The 25,320-nt window shown below is 42.3% G+C and overlaps 1 protein-coding gene and 1 long non-coding RNA gene across 3 annotated transcripts in view; both read left to right on the forward strand.

Annotated features, from left to right (window-relative positions):
* Positions 1 to 25,320, forward strand: part of LOC122564567 (alpha-taxilin-like) — a 127,732-nt gene that overhangs the window by 78,906 nt on the left and 23,506 nt on the right. For both annotated transcript variants that reach the window (XM_087976645.1, XM_087976643.1), the window contains exons 4-6: positions 333 to 503; positions 21,817 to 22,011; positions 24,952 to 25,071. In XM_087976645.1, coding sequence (XP_087832771.1) covers positions 333 to 503; positions 21,817 to 22,011; positions 24,952 to 25,071 — 486 coding nt within the window. The remainder of the gene's footprint in view (positions 1 to 332; positions 504 to 21,816; positions 22,012 to 24,951; positions 25,072 to 25,320) is intronic.
* Positions 10,086 to 21,804, forward strand: LOC148142121 (uncharacterized). Its single transcript, XR_015752109.1, has 4 exons — positions 10,086 to 14,891; positions 16,899 to 16,974; positions 17,074 to 17,155; positions 17,927 to 21,804. It is a non-coding gene; the product is annotated as an uncharacterized LOC148142121 (long non-coding RNA).

Consider the following 25,320-nt stretch of genomic DNA (forward strand, 5'->3'; position numbering starts at 1 on the left):
AGTTTTAAGCATCCTACTGTAGCAAACTAAAATCAACATCAGTTAGATGTCCCTGAATAGACAACTTGCATTCTGTACTCCCCTTTACTTCAGTTAAAGAAACCATATTAACTTAGTCTATTTGCAATGATTGAATACTTGACAACTGTATCTTTAGTAAACGGTCTTACTGCACTAGTCATGGTTAGGTTGGCTTATGTTGTGTAAAGCTGAAGTTGTAAGTACTTAAGCAAAATGGTATTTTAACAAATTGAATTGCAAAATTAGTCACTTTCTATTAAATTTATCCTAAGATTTGGCGTTTTCAATTAACTCGCTTGATCTTTCTGCAGCTTGAAGAGCACAGAAATACTCAAAAGCAAATGAGACTTCTACAAAAGAAACAAACGCAGATCATTCAAGAGAAGGATCACCTTCGGAATGAGCACAGCAAAGCTATTCTGGCACGCAGCAAGCTAGAAAGTCTATGTCGTGAGCTGCAACGCCATAATCGAACTCTTAAGGTATTATAAATTCAGTTACTGTAAAATTGTGTACAGTTGATACCTTTTGGGTGCTGTGTGCGGATAGGCTCTGTGGCTAAAAACGTTTTTTTTTTGCTTAACTTACATATTTAAGTTTTGCAGTTGTAATTGTACAAGTTCTGAAGTGTGTTTGGATGGAACTAGAACATATAAACCCAGACAGAAAACCACTTGGTCCACCATGCTTGTCCTTACTTGCCATTGTCCATCTTTATCATAGCATTAAGCCCAATCTGCCTATCTTTCTGTAGTCATGCAATCTTACAGAAAGAGCAAAAGAAAACATGTGTAACAAATTGGTGGTGAAATATTCCAGAAATTTCTCTCTGGTCTATGCAACAATTAAGCCAGTTTCAGGAGAAGGCAATGACTGATGTCACCATTTCTTATGAACCTATCTAAATCTATGCCTTGAGATGCCTTTTATTCAGTGGAACCTACCCAGTTTCCTTTTTGAATGGTTACATTGAATTCATGTTTAACACATTATTGATTTTTTTTTTTGTTTCAATGTTCAATCTCTGTGAAAATAGAACATAGAACATTACTGTGCAGTACAGGCCCTTCGGCCCTCGATGTTGCGCCAACCTGTCATACCAATCTGAAGCCCATCTAACCTACACTATTCCATGTATGTCCATATGCTTGTCCAATGACGACTTAAATGTACTTAAAGTCAGCGAATCTAATACCGTTGCAGGCAAAGCATTCCATATCCTTACTACTCTCTGACATCTGTCCTATACCTATCACCCCTCAATTTAAAGCTATGTCCCCTCGTGCTCGCAGTCACCATACTTGGAAAAAGGCTATCCCTGTCCACCCTAACTAGCCCTCTCATTATCTTATATGTCTCTATTAAGTCACCTCTCAACCTTCCTCTCTCTAACGAAAACAACCTCAAGTCCTTCAGCCTTTCCTCTTAAGACCTTCCCTCCATACCAGGCAACACCCCTAGTAAATTTTTGTACAGCTGTAGCATAACCTCATGGTTCCGGAATTCGATCCCTCTATTAATAAAAGCTAAAACACTGTATGCCTTATTAACAACCCTGTTAACCTGGGTGGCAACTTTCAAGGATCTGTGTACCTGGGCACCGAGATCTCTCTGCTCATCTACACTACCAAGAATCTTACCATTAGCCCAGTACTTTGCATTCCGGTTACTCCGACCAAAGTGAATCACCTCACACTTGTCTGCATTAAACTCTATTTGCCACCTCTCAGCCCAGCTCTGCAGCTTATCTATGTCTCTCTGTAACCTACAACATCCTTCGTCACTGTCCACAACTCCACCGACCTTAGTGTCGTCTGCAAATTTACTAACTCACCCTTCTACACCCTCATCCAGGTTGTTTACAAAAATGACAAACAGCAGTGAACCCAACACCGACTCTTGTGGTACACCACTGGTAACTGGACTCCAGGATGAACATTTCCCATCAACCACCACCCTCTGTCTTCTTTCAGCAAGCCAATTACTGATCCAAACTGCTATATCTCCAAGCAGTTATCCATATCGAATGCCTTGCTGAAATCCATATGCACCACATCAACCGGTTTACTCTCATCTAGCTGTTTGGTCACCACCTCAAAGAACTCAATAAGGTTTGTGAGGCACGACCTACCCTTCACAAAACAGTGCTGACTATCCCTAATCAAATTATTCTTTTCTAGATGATTATAAATCCTATCTCTTATAACCTTTTCCAACACTTTACCAACAACTGAAGTAAGGCTCACTGGTCTATAATTACCTGGGGTGTCTCTACTCCCCTTCTTGAACAGGGGAACCACATTTGCTCTCCAGTCTTCTGGCACTATTCCTGTAGACAATGACGATTTAAAGATCAATGCCAAAGGCTCAGCAATCTCCTCCCTGGCTTCCCAGAGGATCCTAGGATAAATCCCATCCGGCCCAGGGGACTTATCTATTTTCACACACTGCAGGATTTCTAGTATCTCTTCCTTGTGAACCTCAATCACACCTAGTCTAGTAGCCTGTATCTCGGTAATCTCCTCGACAACATTGTCGTTTTCTAGAGTGAATACTGTTGAAAAGTATTCATTTAGTGCTTCCCCTATCTCCTCTGACTCCACACACAACTTCCCACTACTATCCTTGATTGGCCCTAATCTTACTCTTGTCATTCTTTTATTCCTTAAATACCTATAGAAAGCCTTAGGGCTTACTCTGATCCTATCCGCCAACAACTTCTCATCTACTCCTTGCTTTTCTGAGCTCTCCTTAGGTCTTTCCTGGCTACCTTGTAACCCTCAAGCGCCCTAACTGAGCCTTCACATCTCATCCTAACATAAGCTGCCTTAGAACATAGAAGAATACAGCGCAGTACAGGCCCTTTGGCCCTCGATGTTGCGCCGATCCAAGCCCACCTAACCTATACTAACCCACTATCCTCCATATACCTATCCAATGCCCGCTTAAATGCCCATAAAGAGGGAGAGTCCACCACTGCTGCTGGCAGGGCATTCCATGAACTTACGACTCGCTGAGTGAAGAACCTACCCCTAACTTCAGACCTATATCTACCCCCCCTTAATTTAAAGCTATGCCCCCTTGTAATACCCGACTCCATACGCGGGAAAAGGTTCACACTGTCAACCCTATCTAACCCCCTAATCATCTTGTACACCTCAATCAAGTCACCCCTAAACCTTCTTTTCTCTAATGAAAACAGCCCCAAGTGTCTCAGTCTTTCCTCATACGATCTTCCTTCCATACCAGGCAACATCCTGGTAAACCTCCTCTGCACCCGTTCCAGTGCCTCCACATCCTTCCTATAGTATGGCGACCAAAACTGCACACAATATTCCAGATGCGGCCGCACCAGAGTCTTATACAACTGCATCATGACCTCAGGACTCCGGAACTCAATTCCTCTACCAATAAAAGCCAGTACGCCATATGCCTTCCTCACCGCACTATTTACCTGGGTGGCAACTTTCAGAGATCTGTGTACATGGACACCAAGATCCCTCTGCTCATCCACACTACCAAGTATCCGACCATTAGCCCAGTACCCCATCTTTTTGTTATTCTTCCCAAAGTGAATCACCTCACACTTAGCTACATTGAATTCCATTTGCCACCTTTCTGCCCAGCTCTGCAGCTTCTCTATATCCTGCTGTAACCTGCCACATCCTTCCTCACTGTCAACAACTCCTCCGACTTTCGTATCATCCGCAAACTTGCTCACCCAACCTTCTAACCCCTCTTCCAGGTCATTTATAAAAATGACAAACAGCAATGGACCCAAAACAGATCCTTGCGGAACACCACTTCCTCTTGACCCGAGATTCCACTTTTGTCGTAAACCACGGCTCCCGCGCTCTACAGTTTCCTCCCTGCCTGACAGGTACATACTTATCTAGGGCACACAGGTGCTTTTCCTTGAATAAGCTCCACATTTCTAATGTGCCCACCCCCTGCAGTTTCCTTCCCCATCCTATGCTTCCTAAATCTTGCGTAATCGCATCGTAATTGCTGTTCCCTCAGCTGTAACTCTTGCACAGTGGTATACACCTATCCCTTTCTATCACTATAGTAAACAAAACAGAATTGTGATTGCTATCACCAAAGTGCTCACCTACTTCCAAGTCTAACACCTGGCCGGGCTCATTACCCAGTACCAAATCTAATGTGGCTTCATGGAAAAAGTGAGGACTGCAGATGCTGGAGATCAGAGCTGAAAATGTGTTGCTGGAAAAGTGCAGCAGGTCAGACAGCATCCAAGGAGCAGGAGAATCGACATTTCGGGCATGAGCCCTCCTTCAGGAAATCAGAGCGTAGGGGAATGAAGGTGAGGCCTCTGCCGAGGACTGACTTCAGACTCCCTACTTCAGATTTCCTGAAGAAGGGCTCATGCCTGAAACGTCGATTCCCCTGCTCCTTGGATGCTGCCTGACCGGCTGCGCTTTTCCAGCAACACATTTTCAGCTCTAATGTGGCTTCGCCCCTTGTTGGCCTGTCTACATACTGTGTCAGGAAGCCCTCCTGCGCACACTGTACAAAAACTGACCCATCTATAGTACTCTTACTATAGTGTTCCCGGTCAATATTTGGAAAGTTGAACTCCCCCATGGCAACTGCCCTGTCTCTCTCACTCCTATCGAGAATCATCTTTGCTATCCTTTCCTCTACATCTCTGGAACTATTCGGAGGCCTATAGAAAACTCCCAACAGGGTGACTTCTCCTTTCCTGTTTCTAACCTCAGCCCATACTACCTCAGTTGACGAATCCCCAAACATCCTTTCTGCAACTGTAATACTGCCCCGACCCCCACCCACACCCCCTGTTTTACCATCTTCTCTGTTCTTTCTGAAACATCTAAATTCTGGAACCTGCAACAACCATTCCTGTCCCTGCTCTATCCATGTCTCCGAAATGGCCACAACATCGAAGTCCCAGGTACCAACCCATGCTGCAAGTTCATCCACCTTATTCCGGATGCTCCTGGCGTTGAAGTAGACACACTTCAAACTAACATCTTGCTTGCCAGTGCCATTTTGCGTCCCTGAAACTTGATTTCGGATGTCCCTACTCTCAACCTTTTCTATACTTGAACTACAATTTTGATTCCCATCCCCCTGCTGGATTAGTTTAAACCCACCCCAATAGCATTAGTGAATTTCCTCCCCAGGATATTGGTACCCCTCTGGTTCAGATGAAGACCATCCCGCTTGTAAAGGTCCCACCTACCCCAGAAAGTGCCCCAATTGTCCAAGAATCCAAAACCCTCCCTCCTGCACCATCTCTGTAGCCATGTGTTCAACTCCTCTCTCTCCCTATTCCTTGCCTCACTAGCACGTGGCACGGGCAACAAACCAGAGACAACAACTCTGTTTGTCCTAGCTCTAAGATTCCATCCTAGCTCCCTGAATTTCTGCCTTAAATCCCCATCTCTCTTCCTACCTATGTGGTTGGTGCCTATGTGAACCACGACTTGGAGCTGCCCACCCTTCCCCTTAAGGATCCCAAAAACATGATCAGAGACATCACGAACCCTGGCACCTGGGAGGCAACACATCAACCGTAAGTGTCTCTCGACTTCACAGAACCTCCTATCTGTCCCCCCTAATGGTGGAGCCCCCAATGACTACAAGATGCAAGGAAATAAGTGTTTCCTTGCATCTTAACATTGCACTTTTGTAAACTGTTAGTTCCAACTTTCCCCAATTGTGTTTGCAGTGTAGGTGTCAATTTTCACAGGCAATCTTTTGTTCTTAGACCCAGGTTCAAGTCCCGCCTCAGGCGACTGTCTGTGTGGAGTTTGCACATTCTCCCCGTGTCCGCGTGGGTTTTCTCCCACAGTCCAAATATGTGCAGGTTAGGTGAATTGGTCATTCTAAATTGCCCATAGTGTTAGATGAAGGGGTAAATGTAGGGGAATAGGTCTGGGTGGGCCGAAGGGCCTGTTTCCACACTGTAAGTAATCTAATCTAATTCTTCCCATACCAAGTCCATCCAGTCCCATCGAGATTTTATGAGATCCTCCTTTATTCTTCTAAATTCCAGTGAGTACAAGCCCCGTCATAGAGTTCAGATTGTAAGTTTGCTCGCTGAGCTGAAAGATTTGTTTTCAGATGTTTCGTCACCATACTAGTTAAAAGATCATTGAGCTTCCGGTGAAGTGCTGGTATTATGTCCCACTTTCCATTTGTGTCTTGGTCTCTTAAGGTGGGTGATACCATTTCCGGTTCTTTTTAGAGAATGGTAGATGGGATCCAAATCGATGTGTTTATTGATGGAATTTGGTTAGAATGGCAGGCCTCTAGGAATTCCTGTGTGTGTCTCTGTTTAGCTTGTCCAAGGATGCATGTGTTGTCCCAATCGAAATGGTGTCCTTGTTCGTCTGTATGTAAGGATACTAGTGATAGTGGGTCATGTCTTTTTGTGGCTAGTTGGTGTTCATGTATTTTGGCTAGTTTTCTGACTGTCTGCCTGATGTAATGTTTGTTACAGTCCTTGCATGGTTTGCACACTGATTTTATAAAAGACATTCATTTTGCTGGTTGTTTGTATAGGGTCCATTAGGTTCATCAGTTGCTGTTTTAAGTGTGTTGGTAGGTTTGTCAGCTACCATGATGCTAAGAGGTCTGAGTAGTCTGGAAGTCATTTCAGAGATGTCTTTGATGTATGGTAATGCGGCTAGGGTTTCTGAGTGAGTCGTGTCTGCTTGTTTGGGATTGTTGTTGAGAAATCGATGGACTGTGTTTATTGGGTACCTGTTCTTCTTGAATATATTTTTCTTCTGTTCATAGTTCCTGAGTGCTGCAGTGTGTTGTGGCCCATTGAAATAATGTCTGATGCAGCTTCGTTTATAGGTGTTGGGATGATTGCTTCTGTAGTTAAGTATTTGGTCTGTGTGTGTTGCTTTCCTGTAGATACTGCTTTGAAGTTGTCCATTAACAGTTCGTTCTACTATGACATATAGGAATGGGAGTCTGTTGTCGTTCTCCTCTTCTATTGTGAATTTTATGCCTATAAGGATATTGTTGTTGATGTAGATTTCCTCTAATTTGTTCTGCTTTGTGATGACAAAGGTGTCATTCCCGTAGTGGACCCAAAGTTTGCGTTGGATACCAGCACTAGTATCCTTACGTACAGACGAACAATGACACCACTTCGACTGGGACAACACATCCATCCTAGGACAACCTAAACAGAGGTGTACACAGGAATTCCTAGAGGTCTGACATTCTAACCAAATATCCATCAATAAACACATTGATTTGGGCCCCATCTACCATCCTCAGAAAACAAACCGGAAATGATATCACCCACCTTAAGAGCTGAAAATGTGTTGCTGGAAAAGCGCAGCAGGTCAGGCAGCATCCAAGGAGCAGGAGAATCGACGTTTCGGGCATGCCCGAAACGTAGATTCTCCTGCTCCTTGGATGCTGCCTGACCTGCTGCGTTTTCCAGCAACACATTTTCAGCTCTGATCTCCAGCATCTGCAGTCCTCACTTTCCATCCACCTTAAGAGACCAAGACACACACATAGAATGTGGGACATAACACCAGTGCTTCACCAAAGGGTCACTGATGATGTTACCTAGTATGGTGACAAAACATCTGAAAACAAACGTTCTAGCTGGGTGAGCAAACTTACAATCTGAACTTCAACCTGAGCTACAAATCTTCTTGAAAATTGCAATCATAGAGATTACAGCATGGAAACAGATCCTTTGGTCCAATGTATCCATACCGACCAGATATCCTTACCTAATCTAGTCCCATTTGCCAGCACTTCGCCCATATCCCTTTAAATCCTTCCTATTCATATACCCATCCAGATGCCTTTTAAATGCTGTAATTGTACCAGCCTCCACCTCTTCCTGTGGCAGCTCATTCCATACACACACCACCCTCTGTATGAAAACATTGCCCCTTAGGTGCCTTTTATATCATTTGCCTCTCACCATAAACCTATGCCCTCTAGTTCTGGATCACGTTAGCCAATCTCCAGTCTTCCAGCACCTCACCTGTGACTATTGATGATACAAGTATCTCAGCAAGATGCCCAGCAATCACTTCCCTAACTTCCCACAGAGTTCTAGGGTACACCTGTTCAGAACCTGGGGATTTATCCACTTTTATACACTTCAAAACACCCAGAACCACCACCTCTGTAGTATGGACATTTTTCAAGATGTCACCATCTATTTCCCCGCATTCTATATCTTCCATGTCCTGCTCCACAGTAAACACTGCAAAATACTCATTGAGTATATCCCTATCTTCTGTGGCTCCACACATCGGCTGCCTTGCTGATCATTGAGGGGCTCTATTCTCTTCCTAGTTACCCTTTTGTCCTTTAATGCATTTATAAAATCCCTTTGGATTCTCCTTAATTCTATTTACTAAAGCTATCTCTTGTCCCCTTTTTGCCCTCCTGATTTTCCTCTTAAGTATACTCTTACTACTTTTATACTCTTCTAAGGATTCACTCTATCTTTCCTGTCTATACCTGACATGTTTCCTTCTTTTCCTTAGCCAAAACCTCTCTTTCTCTAGTAATCCAGCATTCCCAAAACTTACCCATTGTCATTCCTTTTACCTTAACAGGAATATACAGTCTCTGGACTCTTGTTATCTCATTTTGCAGCCATCCCTTTACTTGCGAACATCTGCCCCCAGTCAGCTTTTGAAAGTTCTTGCCTAATACTGTCAAAATTAGACTTCCACCAATTTAGAACTTCAACCTTTAGATCTGGTCTATCCTTTTCCATCACTATCTTAAATCTAATAGAATTATGGTCACTAGCCCCAAAGTGCTTCCCCACTGACACCTCAGTAACCTGCCCTGCCTTATTTCCCAAGAGTAGGTCAGGTTTTCCACCTTCTCTATTAGGTACATCCACATACTGAATCAGAAAGTTTTCTTGTACACACTTAATAAATTCTTCTCCATCTCAACACTTAACACTATGGCAGTTCCAGTCTGTGTTTGGAAAGTTAAAATCCCCTCCCATAACCACCCTATTGTTTTTACAGATAACTAAAATTTCCTTACAAATTTGTTTCTTAATGTCCAGCTGGTTATTAGGGGGTCTGTAATACAATCCCAATAAGGTGATATCCCTTTCTCATTTCTCAGTTCCACCCAAATAACGTCCCTGGATGTATTCCCAGGAATTTTCTCCTTAAGTACAGCAGTAATGCTATCCCTTAACTCCCTGCCAGTACAGAGGAACCACGATTATCCAAATACCAATTATCCGAAAATCAAATTGTCCGAATGAGATCTTGAGTGCCTGATAGAAACATTACATTTAAAGACGTGTTTCTAACAGTGATCGCGTCTTTTGTTTACAGGATTAAACAGGCACCGTCTCCAAATGGTCTCTCTGCCTGTCTCTCTGCCTGTCTCTCTGCCTGTCTCTCTGCCTGTCTCTCTGCCTGTCTCTCTGCCTGTCTCTCTGCCTGTCTCTCTGCCTGTCTCTCTGCCTGTCTCTCTGCCTGTCTCTCTGCCTGTCTCTCTGCCTGTCTCTCTGCCTGTCTCTCTGCCTGTCTCTCTGCCTGTCTCTCTGCCGTACCCACACCCCTCTTCCCCAGATAATCTCTCCAGCATTGCCCTGTACAGGGCAAAGGTGGAACCTGTCAAAAAGTTTCAGTAAGACGTTGTGTCTGTGTGCGCGCACGCTATTTAGAGACTTACCCCACAAAGGCAGCAGCAGTCTTACTGTTAGTGTCCAGTCCGGCTGCCCAGGAGAGGGGGTGGATATGGACGGGGTTGGGGGCACGGATGGGGCAGGTAGGGGCAGTAATGGATTGGGTTGGGGTGTTGGGGGCAGGGGACGGTTTTGGATGGGGTCGGGGTCAGGAGCAGGGGGACGGGTGGGGGTGTGGTGCTGCGGGAGGGCAGTGTTGTATGGGGTCGGGGGCAGTTTTGCACAGGGGTGGGGCTAGGGCGGGTGGGCGGTGTTGCACGTGGACATGAGTGGGGGTCCAGTGTTGCTTCGGGTGGGGGATGTTGTTGCACAGGGTCGTGGGCGGGGTTGGGGGTGGGGCCTCATGCTCTATGTGCTACTGCAGTCTCCTGAATGAGAAGCAGACTTCAAAACCTCCGAGTCCCAGAGGAAAGGCATTTAATCGATTAACCGAATAATCGATTATCCGAACAAAATTCTGCCTGCCCGTCACATTCGGATACTAGAGGTTCCTCTATATTAGTCCCCTTCCAATTCAGGTGCAATCCGTCCTCCTTGTACAGGTCAATTCTATCCCAGAAGAGATTCCAATGATCCACAAATGTAAACCCTTTTCCCCTGCATCAGTTCTTCAGCCACGCTTTCATCTGCTCTATCCTCCTATTCCTGCCCTCACTAGCTCATAGCACGGGTGTAATCCAGATAGTAGTATCCTTGAAGACCTCCTTTTTAAATTACTGCCTAACTTTCTATATTCTCCCTTCAGAATCTCATCCTTTTCCCTTTCTGTGTCGTTATTTCCAATCTGTACAAAGACCTCCTGCTGGTCCCTCTCCACTTTGCAGACATTCTACACTGTCTCTGAGATATCCTTGATTTTGGCACCATGGAGGCAACACACCATTCTGATTTTTCGCTGCTGGCCACAGAAACATCTGTCTGTGCTTCTGACTAGAAGCGGCGACACAGTGGTTAGCACTGCTGCCTCACAGCGCCAGAGACCCGGGTTCAATTCCCGCCTCAGGCGACTGACTGTGTGGAGTTTGCACATTCTCCCCATGTCTGCGTGGGTTTCCTCCGGGTGCTCCGGTTTCCTCCCACCGTCCAAAGATGTGCAGGTCAGGTGAATTGGCCATGCTAAATTGTCCGTAGTGTTAGATAAGAGGTAAATGTAGGGGTATGGGTGGTTTGCGTTTCGGCGGGTCGGTGTGAACTTGTTGGGCCGAAGGGCCTGTTTCCACACTGTAAAGTAATCTAATCTAATCTAAAAAATCCTCTAACACATAATCGATCGCTTGAAACCCAACGTACCCCTTGTTACATTAGAGTCAGTCTCGATACCAGAAACTTGGTTGTTCGTGCTACATTCTCCTGAGAGTCCATCACCCCCTACATTTTCGAAAACCGCATACTTGTTTGCAATGGAGATAGTTACAGAAGACTCCTGAACTACTTGCCAAGCCCTCCTACCTTTCCTGAAGTTAACCCATCTATGTGACTGTATCTGCAACTTTTCTCCCTACCTATAACTACCATCTATCTCCCCCTTAGTTCTTGTAAATTCCTCATTGTCTCTAACTGCATCTCCAACCAATCCATGCAATCTGGTAGGATTTGCAACCAAAGACACTTCCTGCAGATTAATCATCAGTAACATGGAAAATCTCCCTAAACTTCCACATCCGACAGGAAGAGCGTATCACTCTACTAAAGGCCGTCTTAGCTCCTTCACAATCTACAGACCCAGAAAATAGCACCGTCTTATTGCTGTAAAAGAAGAGCAGAGCTCCAGGATAACTTAGTACTTATGGTTTATATTTTTCAAATTTAATCGAGACCGATCTCAATAAAACATATAATCAAGAAAGAACCCACTCTACTCACTACTGTAGACTTACAGCAAGGTTATACATTAAAAACTATGCTCTCCCACACAGGTTCCTACAAGGTGAATTTAACTGTTTGTTAATTTTTTCTAGATGCACTCCAGTCTCCCGAGATACATGAGCTCAAACAGCAAAGGCAGTAACTGCACAGATTCACTACAGTGACTTTCTCTTTTAGCCTCACTAACCATTTGGTCTTCTTTTGTCTGTGATCCTCCTTTTAAAATTGCCGTTGTTTTGATCTTTTTTCCCCAAACTAATCTAGTTTTTCCTCATTTGTCATATGTCAGTCCTGCCATCCTGGAAATCAGTCTAATGAACTTTCTCTGGACTCAAAGAACAAAGAAAATTTACAACCCAGGAACGAGCTCTTCGGCCCTCCAAGCCTGATCCGATCCAAAACTACTGTCTAAACCTATCGACCAATTTCTAAGCATCTGCGTCCCTCCTGCTCCCCACCTACTCATTCATCTGTCCAGCAGCATCTTAAATTAATCTACTGTGCCTGCCTCTGCTACCTCTGCTGGCAACGCATTCTAGGCACCTACCACCCTCTGTGTAAAGTACTTGCCACGTGCATCCCCCTTAAACTTTTCCCCTTTCACCTTGAAAGCGTGACCTTGTTATTGAATCCTTCACCCTGGGAAAAAGCTTATCTCTATCTACCCTGTCTATACCTTTCATGATTTTGTAGACCTCAATCTCCTTTTTTCTAATGAAAACAAACCTAACCTACTCAACCTCTCTTCGTAGCTAGCACCTTCCATACCAGGCAACATCCTCGTAAACCTTCTCTGCACTCTCTCCAAAGCGCCCACATCCTTTTGGTGGCGACCAGAACTGTACACAGTATTATAAATGCAGTCAAACCTTGTACAATTTTAACAGGACCTGCCAGCTCTTATACTCAATACCCCATCTGATACCATATGCCTTCTTGACCACTCTATCCACCTGTGCAGCCACCTTCAGAGTACAATGGACCTGAACTCCCAGATCCCTCTGCTCATCAACTTTTCCCAAGGCTCTTCTGTTTACTGTACTCCCTCAATAACAAGAATGTCCTTCCTCCAGACTAGGAGACCAAAACTGGACACAGTACTCAATGTGTGCCCTCATCAAGGCTCTGTATAACTGCATAAAGTCATCCCTATTCCTATACTCAAATCCTCTCACCAGCATGCTATTAGCTTTCCTTTTCTAAATCTTTTCCAGGATGTTGGATCTTCTCACTATATGAGGGAGTCAAACCTAGACTTGGTCCAGTTTCATCTAGAATCCTAGCATACATTAATGAATGGCCTTCACACAGAAAACCAAGAAAAATAATAAGTGGGTCAGTCTCTCATTGTCAGGCTGAGACTAGTTGGGGTCCACAAAGGTCAGTACGTTGGCACCCGCTGTTCACAATATATATCAGTATTTTGGAGGTGGGAACCAAATGTATTATTTCCCAATTTGCAAGATGATACTAAGCTAAGTGACATTTTATAGCAACTGCAGGAAGGTTTAGATGGACTTAGTGAATAGTCAAGAACATAGCAGATGGAATCTAATGTGGAAAACATGAGATTGTCCACTTCGGCAGGAGACGTAGCTGTGCAGTATAATTTTTTGAGGTTAGAAAGTGTAGATGTAGAAAGGGACCAAGGTGCCCTTGTCACATTCACTGAAGTTGAACATGTAGATGCAACAAGTTATTCGGAACTCTTATTAGAATGTTAGTCTTTATTGCAAGAAGGTTTGAGTCCAGAAATAATGAAGTCTCATTTCCGTTATAAAGGAGCTTGGTCAAACTGCACCAGGAGTAGTGTGTGCCAGTTTTGACTCCTGATCTCAGGAAAGATATCATTATCATAGAGGGAGTTCAACAAATGTTCACCAGACTCATTGCTGGCCTGACAGGACTGTCCAATGAAGAGAGATTAGCAAACTGGACCTGTATTCTCTGGAGTTTTGAAGAATAAGAGATAATCAAGTTAAAACTTACAGAATGCCTAAAGGGCTAAACAGTTTAGATGCAGATAGGATGTTTCCCTGGTTGAGTCTAAAACGAGGGCACAATTTAAATATATGAGGGGTGCCATTTAGGTTCGCGATGAGGATAAGTTAATTTACTTCAAGGGTTGTGAATCTTTGGAATTCTCTACCACTGTAGTCTGTATTGGCTTGGTGTTTCAGCACATTTAAGGTAGAGATTGATATACTTCTGATTATCAGTGCAATACAGATTTGAGATTGGAGTAAGTAAAAGGCATTGGAGTGTTTGAGCAACCATGATTGCATTGAATGATGGGGTAGGCTGGACAGGCTGAATAGCTTTCCCCTGTTCCTATGTTCATAATAAAGGAAATTGTACAAAGAAATTATTTCCTTTGGTTTATGTTAAGTCTCAGTTATTGTTTCTAATAGTCAGTTTGGTTTTGCAACAGTCCTGCAGTGCTCATCATGGGTCTTCAATGACTCCACTCATTACAATCCCCCACCATGTCGTTTTTGTTCAGTTGCTTTGCAATTCATAGTATATACAAGTCTGAAATTGTTGTCCTAGGTACCTTGAGCTATCGTTGCCTAAATATAAAAATTATTTGCCATATGTTGCTTCACTTTCCCCTTGTAAATGATGAGCCTTTACCATTAGGTTCTCAAGTATAGTTCAAACATAAATTTGCTGATGCATCCTTGAGGCCTTAATCTAGAGCATTAAGTAAAACTTCATACCGGTTCAAGGCATGAAGAGCTTAATTTACTGGAGCTGAAGCTGCATTTGATTTTTTGACACACTCCTGATTTGTGCCTTGTAGATGATGGACAGGCTCTGGTTTGATTTTCTCCTCCTGGAGATCATCAATGTCTGGCATTTATGTGGCACAACTGTTACTTGGCACTTAGCATCACAAAGTCCTTGTAGAGAGAGGAGGAGAACTTCAAGCTAGGCATCCTTGGAAGAGGCTTTGCAATTCCTGATGAATGGTTTTTGCCCAAAATGTCGATTCTCCTGCTCTTTGGATGCTGCTTGACCTACTGTGCTTTTTCAGCACCGCATTCTAACTTAGCATCACAAGTCTGAATGTTGTCCAGATCTGCTGGACACAAGTTGCTTCAGGACACCAAGGAATTGTGAATTCTGACCATGGTATAAACATCAATGAACAACCCCACGTCTCACCTTAGGATGGAGAGAAGGTCATTGCTGAAACAATTGAAGAAGATTTTTTCCAAGGACATTACCCAGAGCAGTTATTCTAGCATCATCCTGTGATTGAGATGATTGACCCCCAGCAACTGTGAACGCCTTCTTAGTGGTAGGTATGATTCCAACAACTGAAGTTTACGCCAGGATTCCCATCAAGTTCAGATGAACATAACAGAACATACAAATTAGGAGCAAAAATAAGCCATATGACTCTTAGATTAGCCATGATCTTACTGAATGACTATCTGTATTCTGAATAACACATTCCCATCTCCTGATGACCTTTGTTTCCTTGCCTATATATCTATATATTCCAAAAATATTTAATGTCCACTGCCTTCTCTGGAAGTGTGTTCCAAAGAGTGTCAAACTTTTAAGAGCAAAAAAATGCTCCCTTTACCTCTGCCCCAAAAGGGAGACTCCTAATTTGAAAACAGTGCCTGATAGATTTGGATTCACCTACAAGACGAAAACATCTTTTCCATGCCCACTTGTCAAGACCATTCAGGATCTTATACATTTCAATCAAATCACACCTCACTTTCCTAAACCCCAGTAGAAACAAGCCCAGTCTGTCTTATCTTTCCTCATGACAAACACCTGTTAACCTCAGGTATCAATGTAATGAAGTTCCTCTGAATCACCTCCAACGTATTTACATCCTTCCTTAATAATGAGACTTCCTTAATAATGAAGTTGCACAAAGTTTCCAGATCTGGTTTCACTAATGTCCTGTGGAAATGGAGGCTTAACATCCTAACTTTTAAGTCGTACTCATGTTATAATACATTCAGTTAACATTCAAATTTGCATCCTTAATTGTGTACTGTACCTGCATACTAACTTTTGTGACTCCTGCATTGGAACAACAAGATCCCTCTGCGCCTTAGAATTCTGCAGCCATGCTCCATTTAAGTAATAGGAGAAAGTGAGGTCTGCAGATGCTGGAGATCAGAGCTGGAAATGTGTTGCTGGAAAAGTGCAGCAGGTCAGGCAGCATCCAGGGAACAGGAGAATCGACGTTTCGGGCATAAGCCCTTCTTCAGGATTCCTGAAGAAGGGCTTTTGCCCGAAACGTCGATTCTCCTGTTCCCTGGATGCTGCCTGACCTGCTGCGCTTTTCCAGCAACACATTTCCAGCTCCATTTAAGTAATACACTGCTTTTTCCTCCTTTTGGTCCCGGAGTGAAAACTTAACATTTTTTCTATGTTGTACTACATCTACCAGACTTTTTTGCCCACTCATTCAAGCTATTGGTCAGTATCCTTGTAATGCCATTTTTACATGTCTACATCAGTGTCAATGACATACATTGTGTAAAGATGAGGGTCCAGCAAAGATTCTGTATTACCCCACTCGTCACTTCCTGCCAGTTGGATAAAGACCCTTTTATGCAAATTATATTATCTGTTAGCCAGGCAGCCATTTAGTGTGTGACTGCCTACTCCGTGAATTCCAACTTTGCAGTAGCATTTTATATGAAACTTGACAAATCCGTTTATTCAGTGTGTGTTACTTATTGAAATAATTCCAATTATTATTGACTCCTCATTCTCACCCTTTAAAGGATCAACCTTTGTTTTTTTTCTTTTTAGATACCTTTAGAAACTAGTGATCTGTTTTTTACATTTCTAGCTAGCTTCTCATGCTGTAATGTATTTGTCCGATTTAACCTCTGAATTATTCTCTGCCGTTCTTTGTATTCTAACCAGTTATCTGTCTTATCACTCATCTTCTTGCTTTTTTTCTTAAGATGTTTTTCTTTTAAAAGAAATGGTTGTTAGAATAGGCGATGTATGGATTTTAATGGTCCAAACTTCCCTAGATTCTGGAACAATTCCATCATATTGTAAAGTAGCAGATGTAACTTCACTACCCAAGAAAGCAGGTAACTACAGGCTAAATCTGCATCACGGGGAAAATGCTGGAATCTCATGTTAGAGATTATAGTGGAACATTTACATGGAAAATCCCATTTCAGTCAGGCAAAGTTAACACTGTTTTGTGAACAGGAAATGGTATTTAACTAATTTATTTGTGCTTTGAGGAGTTGACACAATGTGGATGGTGTATAAGAAGTCCTGACTTATGGTTGTGTTTCTGAAAATCGCATAGGAACTTATGTTAAAACTGGAATTAGGTATCGTGGATCTTTCCTTATCAGAAAACAGATATTAATATACTGCATCCTGTAAGTAGAAATACTTTTACTTAGTTAAATTTCTATGTTAGTAACTGAAATTACCTATTTTACTTATTTTAAAAAATTATTTTGTAACTTCTTTCTTAGTAATTGCTGCTCACTGCCAACTCTACATCTCATTCCCTGACACTCTTGGTTGTTGCGGATCTTTCTGCTCTTGGCCCTGCAAGTAAGTAGAAAGCCGGCAAGAGAGGGACAGTTCTTGATCCAATATTTAGAAATGAGCCCAGGCAGGGCGAAGGCTTATCAGTAAGGGAGCATTTTGGAAATGGTGACAATATCAGTTAGAACTGAAGATCATAGGGAGCTTGGAGTGCATGTCAACATCACTGGTGACAGATTAGGTAATAACGTGGATAAGAAGGCGTATGGGATACTTATCTTTATTAACTGAGATATAGAGCACAAGTGCAAGGAGGGTATGCTGGTACTAAAATATGGTGATTAGGCCACAACTGAAGGACAATGTGCAGTTCTGGGTCACCTTATTATAGGAAGAATACAATTGCATTAGAGGGTGTAGAGAAGATTTACCACAATACTGGCTGGATTGGAGAGTCAGAACTATGAGGAAAAATTAGATTAGCTGGGGCAATTTTCCTTGGAGCAACAAAGGTTGAAAAGGGACTCAATAGAGGTGTACAACATTATTAGATGCATAGAGTAGGTAGGAAGGCTATTTTTCCATTAGCAGAGGGGTCAAGAACCAGAGGACACAGATTTAAGGAAAGATGTAGAAGGTTAAGAGGAGGATTGAGATGAAATATTTTCACTAAGGAGGTGGAAGTCTCAAACTCAATATCTGAAAGGCTGGTTGAGTCTAAAATTCTTGTAACATTTAAACAATAATTTAAATATTCACTTGTGTTGCCCTAGCTTGCAGGCATATGTGCCAAAAGCTGGAAAATGGGACTGATGTATTTGGATCTTTGTTGATCAGCACAGGTATGATGAGCCAAATGACCACCTCCTGTGCTGTAAACATCTCAGCCAAAATCCAACCTGACCAATCAGTGTCTCATCAACAAAGTGATGGAAGTTTTGGTCCAAGGTAATGAGGTGACACTTGCTGAATAATAACCTGCTGATCATGCACAATTTGGGTTCATTCAAGGCCACTCAGCTCCTGACTTTCATCACAGCCTTAGTCCAAACATAAACAAAAGAATGACCAGTGGTGTTCCTCCCAGACAACTGCTGGGACCCCTGTTGTTTGTGGCATGTATATAAATGATTTGGAGGAAAATGTAGGTAGTCTGATTCGTAAGTTTGTGATAAAACAAAATTTGGGGGAGCTGCAGATAGTGAGGTGGATTGCCAATGAATACAGCCGGGTATAGGCTGGAGATTTAGGTGGAGAAATGGCAGATGGAGTTTAATGTGACTGAATGCAAGATGATACATTTTGGAAGATCTTGTGCAGGAGGGAATTTTGTGTTAAATGGCAGAACTCTTAGTATCAGTATACAAAGGGATCTAGGCGTATAGGTTCACAGTCCCCTGAAAGTAGCAACATAAATGGATAAAGTGGTTGTAAGAGCAAAACCCTGTGACTTGGGACAAAAACTCAGGAGGCAAGCAGGATTCAGGCACATGGCAGTCTTTATTCTTATTCAAGTAACAACTGGTTAATGCAAGGAGAGGTTCAAAGACTTCCCTGAATCTGGCCTCGATAATTTTTTGGCTCAGATTGGAAGAGAGATCAATGACACATTCTGAATTTCGGTGAGTGACAACATTTTGTACATTTTGTGCTACAATAATCACATACAACCTGGTCAGTGTGTCCTTCCCTTATTCTACATATACAAACCTATGAAACACATAATCAATGATGGGCACTCATATGGACAGTCCCACATTCTCATGATCTCATTGTGTTTAACAGATATTGTAATCACCAAGCCTTGATCTTCTTATGCATCCTGTTAATTAGCATTCCAGAGTTACTGACTATACTCCTCTGGACATGTTCCAGACTTGTTTATCTCTATGGGCTGCTTGAATTTTATTTTTCATTGTATTCCATGTACTAACTATCAAATTCTGTAATTTCTCATATTTTCCCACTATCCCAGTTTTAATATATGGACAGTTGGATCTAGCTATCTGCTGTAAGATTTGAAATATTGATTTCTATTATAAAGTTTTGCGGATAAATCTATTTTGTCAGGCATCGTTTTAGAGATAAGGAAAGTGTTTCCAGAGACTAATTAACTTTCACATCTATGTTTGAATGTATTCCCCTAATACTTCTGTTATATTTTGGTTGTATATGTGTATCCATAATTATGTTGAAATCTGTGATTATCTGAAGAAGCTTTTAACTAGAACCTATTGCTTGATGTTGTGAATAACTTCAAAGAAACCGCTGATTACTTCAAAATAACTTCAGCTGTTTTCACAGTTGCATGATAAGTTAGGCTGACTGTCTCATTGAGATTTACACCCCGTGTTCCAACTAACGCTGTTCACCTAATGGGACAACATACTTTCATTAATGAAGATGTAATCAATCACTTGTCGTGGTTTAATGAACTTGTATCTATCCTTAGACATCTTATCGAAATGTCTCTGGCTATTTGTGCAGGGCCTTCTATTCATTTGAAGTAGCCCTGTTCAAAGGTATCATTTGTGTTTCACTTAAATGCTGGAGCAGGTGTTTAGTTCTTTTTATCAGCCATTTTGTCCTTCAAATACGGGCAGCCCTTAGTGTTCAAGGAGGCATATGGCATGCTTGCCTTCATCAGTACTGGCATAGAGAATAATAATTGGCAAGTCATGTTGCAGCTCACAATTTGTATCAAAATTTAGTTAGGTCACATTTTGAATATTGTGTACAGTTCTCGTCTGCCACACCACCAAGTGGATCTGTAGGCTTTGGAGATGGTGCAACAACAGCTTGCCAGGATATTGCCTGGTTTGGAGGGTATTAGCCATGAGATTGGACAGACTTGGTTTGTTTTCTCTTGAATGTTCAAGGATGAGGGGCAACCTGAGACATGTTTACAAAATTGAGGCTTGAATAGAATGAATATTTGGAGTCTTTGTCCCAATTTAGAAATGTCAGTCATAAGGGGGCATAGATTTAAGGTAAAATGGGTTACGTTTAAAGGAGGTGATAGGCAGGTCTTTCTTTACAGAGGTTGGTAAGTGCCTGGAATGCACTGCCAGAGGAGCTGGTGAAGGTAGGTGCAGTAGCAACGTTTAAGAGGCATCGTGGCAGACATGTAACGAAGCAGTGAGTAGAGGAATGCTGACAGCGTAGAGGAAGAAGGTTTTCAGTTTAGAAAGGCATAATGTGTCAGCACAGTTTTGGTGGGCTGAATGGCCTATTCCTGTGCTGTGCAGCTCTTTGTTATTTGACTCCTGGTTCAGAGGTAGGGACACTGCCTCTGCACCACATGAGGCAAACATCAAAAAAGGGTAGACTTGACCAACTTAGCACTGTGGTGTTTATGGCTTGAGCAAGCTACATGCTTCATTAAAATTTAGGTCAGGATTTGTCCTTTCAATGTTCTGTGTTGTCCTTTTGTTTAATTCATTCACAGGATGTGCATGTGCTAGCCATCCTAATCCATTCCTAATAGTCCAGCGGGCAGCTAAGAGTCAACCATATTGTTGTGGGTCTGAAGTTACATGTAGGCCAGACCAGATAAAGCTCCCAGATCCCTGAAGGGCATTCATGAATAAGATGGGTTCTTAATAATAATTGACATTGGTTGTTTGATCACCATTAGACAAACTTTTTTTAATTCCAGATTTTATTAAATTCAAATTTCACCATCTGTCATGGAGAGATTTGTTCATATCCCTTATAATCTTTTAAATCTCTATAAGATCACGCATCAACCTCTGACACTCCAGGGAAACTAGCCCCGACTTATTCAGCCTCTCCCTGTGGTTTAAACTCTCCAACTCCCGCAACATCCTTTATAAATCACTTCTGCATCCTTTCAAGTTTAACAACATCTTTCCTATAGCAGGGGGACCAGAATTGCATGCAGTATTCCAAAAGTGACCTAACCAGTATCCTGTACACCCTTAACATGACTTCCTGACTTCTGTACTTAATGCACTGACCAATAAAGGCAAGTGTACCAAACAACACCTCCACTACCTTGTCTACCTGTGACTCTGCCTGCACTCCAAGATCTTTTGTTCAGTAACGCTCCCCAAGACTATAAGATTAAGTGTACAAGTCCTGCCCCGATTTGCCTTACCAAAATGCAACACCTCACAGTTATCTAAATTAAATTCCACAGCCCATCAGCCCAACTGATCAAAGTCCTGTTGCGCTTTGGGGTAACCACTTTCACTGTCTACTGCACAACCAATACCTCCTACATTCACATCTAAGTCATTTACATAAATGACAAAAAGCAGTGGACCCAGCACTGATCCTTGTGACACACGACTGGGCAGAGGCCTCTGCAAAAACACTCCACCATGACCATCTCCTCTCACCCTTACCCCCCCCCCCCCCCAAAAAAAAAGTCTAAAATTAATGATGTTCTGCAACCTGTTTATTGTGTAACCAAAATACTGTTCAGTATAGTAAAATAGTTGTATTTGCTGAGGTGGTGTAATAAAAATAATCTTTTCTGCATGATGTCAGCTTTTGATACCCCAGATGATTTTGGGTATTCTCCATATTAGCAACAATTATTCTAGTCTCTGAGCTATTGGCTGAATTTTGCTGTATATATGTAATACGATATGAAATGTGCACTAAGTAAAGCCAGACTGTGCAATTACGTCCTTGTCATTTTGCTGAGCGAAATAGTGGAATATTAGAAATTTTGTCAATATTGCAAAACGTTCCCACAGGAAGAAGGGGTTCAACGTGGAAGAGATGAAGAAGAGAAGCGCAAAGAGATCACTTCTCACTTCCAGGTCACTCTAAATGATATCCAGACGCAAATGGAACAACATAATGAAAGGAATTCCAAACTGCGCCAGGAGAATATGGAACTGGCAGAGAAACTGAAGAAACTGATAGAACAGTATGAGTTGAGAGAGGAGGTAAGAAAAATAAACAGCTAAAATTATAATACTTACTGGAACAAGTGCAAATACTGGACTGAACTTATCATTAACCTTTTGTAAAATTTGACCCCTGACCAAAAATTTCTTAGCTTTTCATAAACTCATGCTTGTTTTGGGAGTTGGGTCAGTGGGAGCAGTCTCGTGATTCTTTTCACAACTGCTGTTTTCTCAATCAGAAATAGGTAACCTGGGATAGCAGTTCTCTGCTGAATTCAGAACCATGGCTAGCAATTACTGAAACTGTTACTAGTGTCAGTTCCCTAGAAATGCAGGGTTTTCAATCCCTCACAATGTTATCCATGTATATGTTGAGCCCTTTTCATCTTGAAATTTTGTCTTAAACTCTTACGCAAGTGCAAATGGTAAAATGTAAAGTGACCATCAGTCTTTACTTGTATCTGTTCAGAAGATTATAATTTTGACTTGCAGCATAATAATAGATGATAAAGGCATGAGCTGCATATTACCTAACTATTACTGGTGGTTATCACACATTGAGGAGAAAGTGAGGTCTGCAGATGCTGGAGATCAGAGCTGGAAATGTGTTGCTGGAAAAGCGCAGCAGGTCAGGCAGCATCCAGGGAACAGGAGAATCGACGTTTCGGGCATAAGCCCTTCTTCAGGCTTATGCCCGAAACGTCGATTCTCCTGTTCCCTGGATGCTGCCTGACCTGCTGCGCTTTTCCAGCAACACATTTCCAGCGGTTATCACACATTGCCTTGTGCATTATCTGTTCCCTTCCTGGTTTAAAAATTTAAGCATTGAATACAAAGAAGCCATTTTTCATTCTTTGCTGTTTCCAGGCTGTAGGATCTAGTTAGTCCACTCCCTTATGCCCTGTAAACTGTAAAGTTAGATTGTCTTGTCTTCGAATTGCTTGATGAAAACCAGCAAATAAGAGGATAAAGAACTTTTGTTGGAATGGTTACCAATTTTCACGGCAGTTGTCTGCATGTTATGCAAATGTTTCTTAGCTAGGTTTACCTCCTTCATTTTGTATAACTATATGTAGAGTGTAAAATCAAGTTTACACAAGATGGCCCAACTTGTGTCAACACAATTAGATTGCCAGCTTGAGTTGGAAATACTCCAGGACGTGTCAGTGGAAATAAGAAGTGGATGGAGAGTGAGGTCACTGCACTGGAGAGTGAAGTGGGACGATATAGACAAGGTAGGCCCAGTGGTGAAAGATGGCACCTGAGGATCAGTGACTTCTTCATTGATTGGGTCTGGGGCTGGCAGTGACAGGAAGGCATCACAGCAGCATTGAAATGGGCACACTGTTCCTCAGTGTGGTGGAGGTGAATTGGCCCAGTTGGCTCAGACCTCAAACATAAATGGGCTTCTCATTAAGCTACATCTTTTTGTTTTTCCTCTTATTCTTAAACTATCAAAATGGTGCCATATTCTGGTGAAGAATGAAAGAATTTCACTCTATTTGTAACTCAGCACCGTGGAGTTCGTAGTTTGAATGTCATCCAGTAAGTTTAGGCAATAGGATCCCCCCCAACAGATTAACAAACTACCAAGATTGTCTCTTTAAATTCATTCACAGTCTGCAGGCATTCAAGTTGCAGCCTGCAATACCAGCAAAAACTGCAATATATAGGGGAAAGCATGAGTGTTTTGCCATTTTAGCGAAGGAACTTACAACCCAAGCCACCTCCAGTTAAAATAATGATAGCTTTGCAGTTCCAGCATTGATGTTCACCCTGAAGTCAAAATCAGATTGCTGCTCAGTTGTGAAGCTTAACCTCATCAACCATCACTTGTGCGGTGTTCCTTCCAATCTCCACAATCATCACTTGTACCTGAAATGTCTCCATGTCTATGAGCAGCACCTGTCTGAGTGCCAAATGCAGCTTTTTGATGAAGCAGTGATGTTCTTCTTTCAATCTGGACTCCTAGACTTGTTGCTCAAGTGTCATATTTACTAAACTGGGGAGACCAAACACAGACTGGGTTACCACTTTGTGGGAAATCTCTTCAGTTCCCTAAGTATGACCCCAATCTTTTGGTAGATTGCCATTGCAGTGCATGAGCTTGCTAACGTTTCTGTCCTAGGCCTGCTGCAGTGTTTCAGTGGAGCCCAATACAAGCTGGAGGAACAGCATCTAATGTTTTGCTTAGACACTGTGCAACATTTAGTTCTTCAAATTGAGATTGTGAACTCTGTCTGCTGTTTCAATATCCCTCCCCCACCCTAACTCCCCAAAGTGTCAGTATTTTCTTTTAATGATTTAATCAGAGTTGACCTTTATTCTGTTATTAACACACCTCGTGGACCAGCGTTGCTTCTAACTTTCTTACCAGCTGAGCAGACCTCAGAGACCCCTGTGCCCTGGTGACTTCTAGAACTGGAAGTCAATACTGCTGTCAATGTGTCAATGCCAATCACCATGTGCGTAATACTGGAGAGATTTGAGGGGACATTGCCTTGGTCTAATGCTTTGTCTGTTTTCATGATCACCTCTTTTGTGCCACTTGCTGCTCCTCCTTCAACATCATAGAACCACCACAATTCCATTTTGCTTCAATTCTGAAGAATCATATTGTATTCTCTGTTTCTCTGCCTGATCTGTTAAGTTTCTGTTTCCAGTAAGCTTTCAGGCAGAACAAATGAGGGTATGGTACAAGACCAATAAGCCAACATATAACAACAGTAGTTTTCTAATTTTATCTGGGAATTAGAAAAACAAGTACCTAAAGTCCAAAGAAAGTACTCAAATATAGCATTGTTTGCTCAAATGAACTATACTGATGTAGCACTGGTTTGCAATAGTATTCATGGAGCGACCAACCAGTCACAGTAGTGACATGGAAATGACATACGATGGCATTAGCATATTTGGGAACTCATCAGTTGATTTCACATCGTTATGGCTTCAATGTTTGACAAAAGTATCTGTTCACAGCATATTGACAAGGTATTTAAGCACAAAGACCTGCAGCAGCAACTCATTGACGCCAAACTCCAGCAAGCACAGGAACTGCTGAAAGATGCAGAGGAGAGGCACCAGAAAGAAAAAGAATATGTGAGTTGTTAAATTTAGTCATCTTTTGCCTCCGTCCTTCCATTCCCCAAATCCACTGGTATTTAAGAGGTTCCGGAAGGAACATATGGGAAGAGTAGAACCGAATGAGAATAATCCCACAATATTGAACAATAGCAGAGTTTCATTGATGAAGGATGGTAAAGTTGTCAGCTTCCATGAAAAATATGGTTAAAGGTGCACCATGGTCAGTCAAATTAGATGCTATTTCAGATAGGAGAGCAGAAGTCT

Source organism: Chiloscyllium plagiosum, unplaced genomic scaffold, assembly GCF_037043375.1.
Source record: "Chiloscyllium plagiosum isolate Xiang-an unplaced genomic scaffold, Cpla_swu_hap1 HiC_scaffold_30, whole genome shotgun sequence".
In the NCBI taxonomy this organism is placed as follows: Eukaryota; Metazoa; Chordata; class Chondrichthyes; order Orectolobiformes; family Hemiscylliidae; genus Chiloscyllium; species Chiloscyllium plagiosum.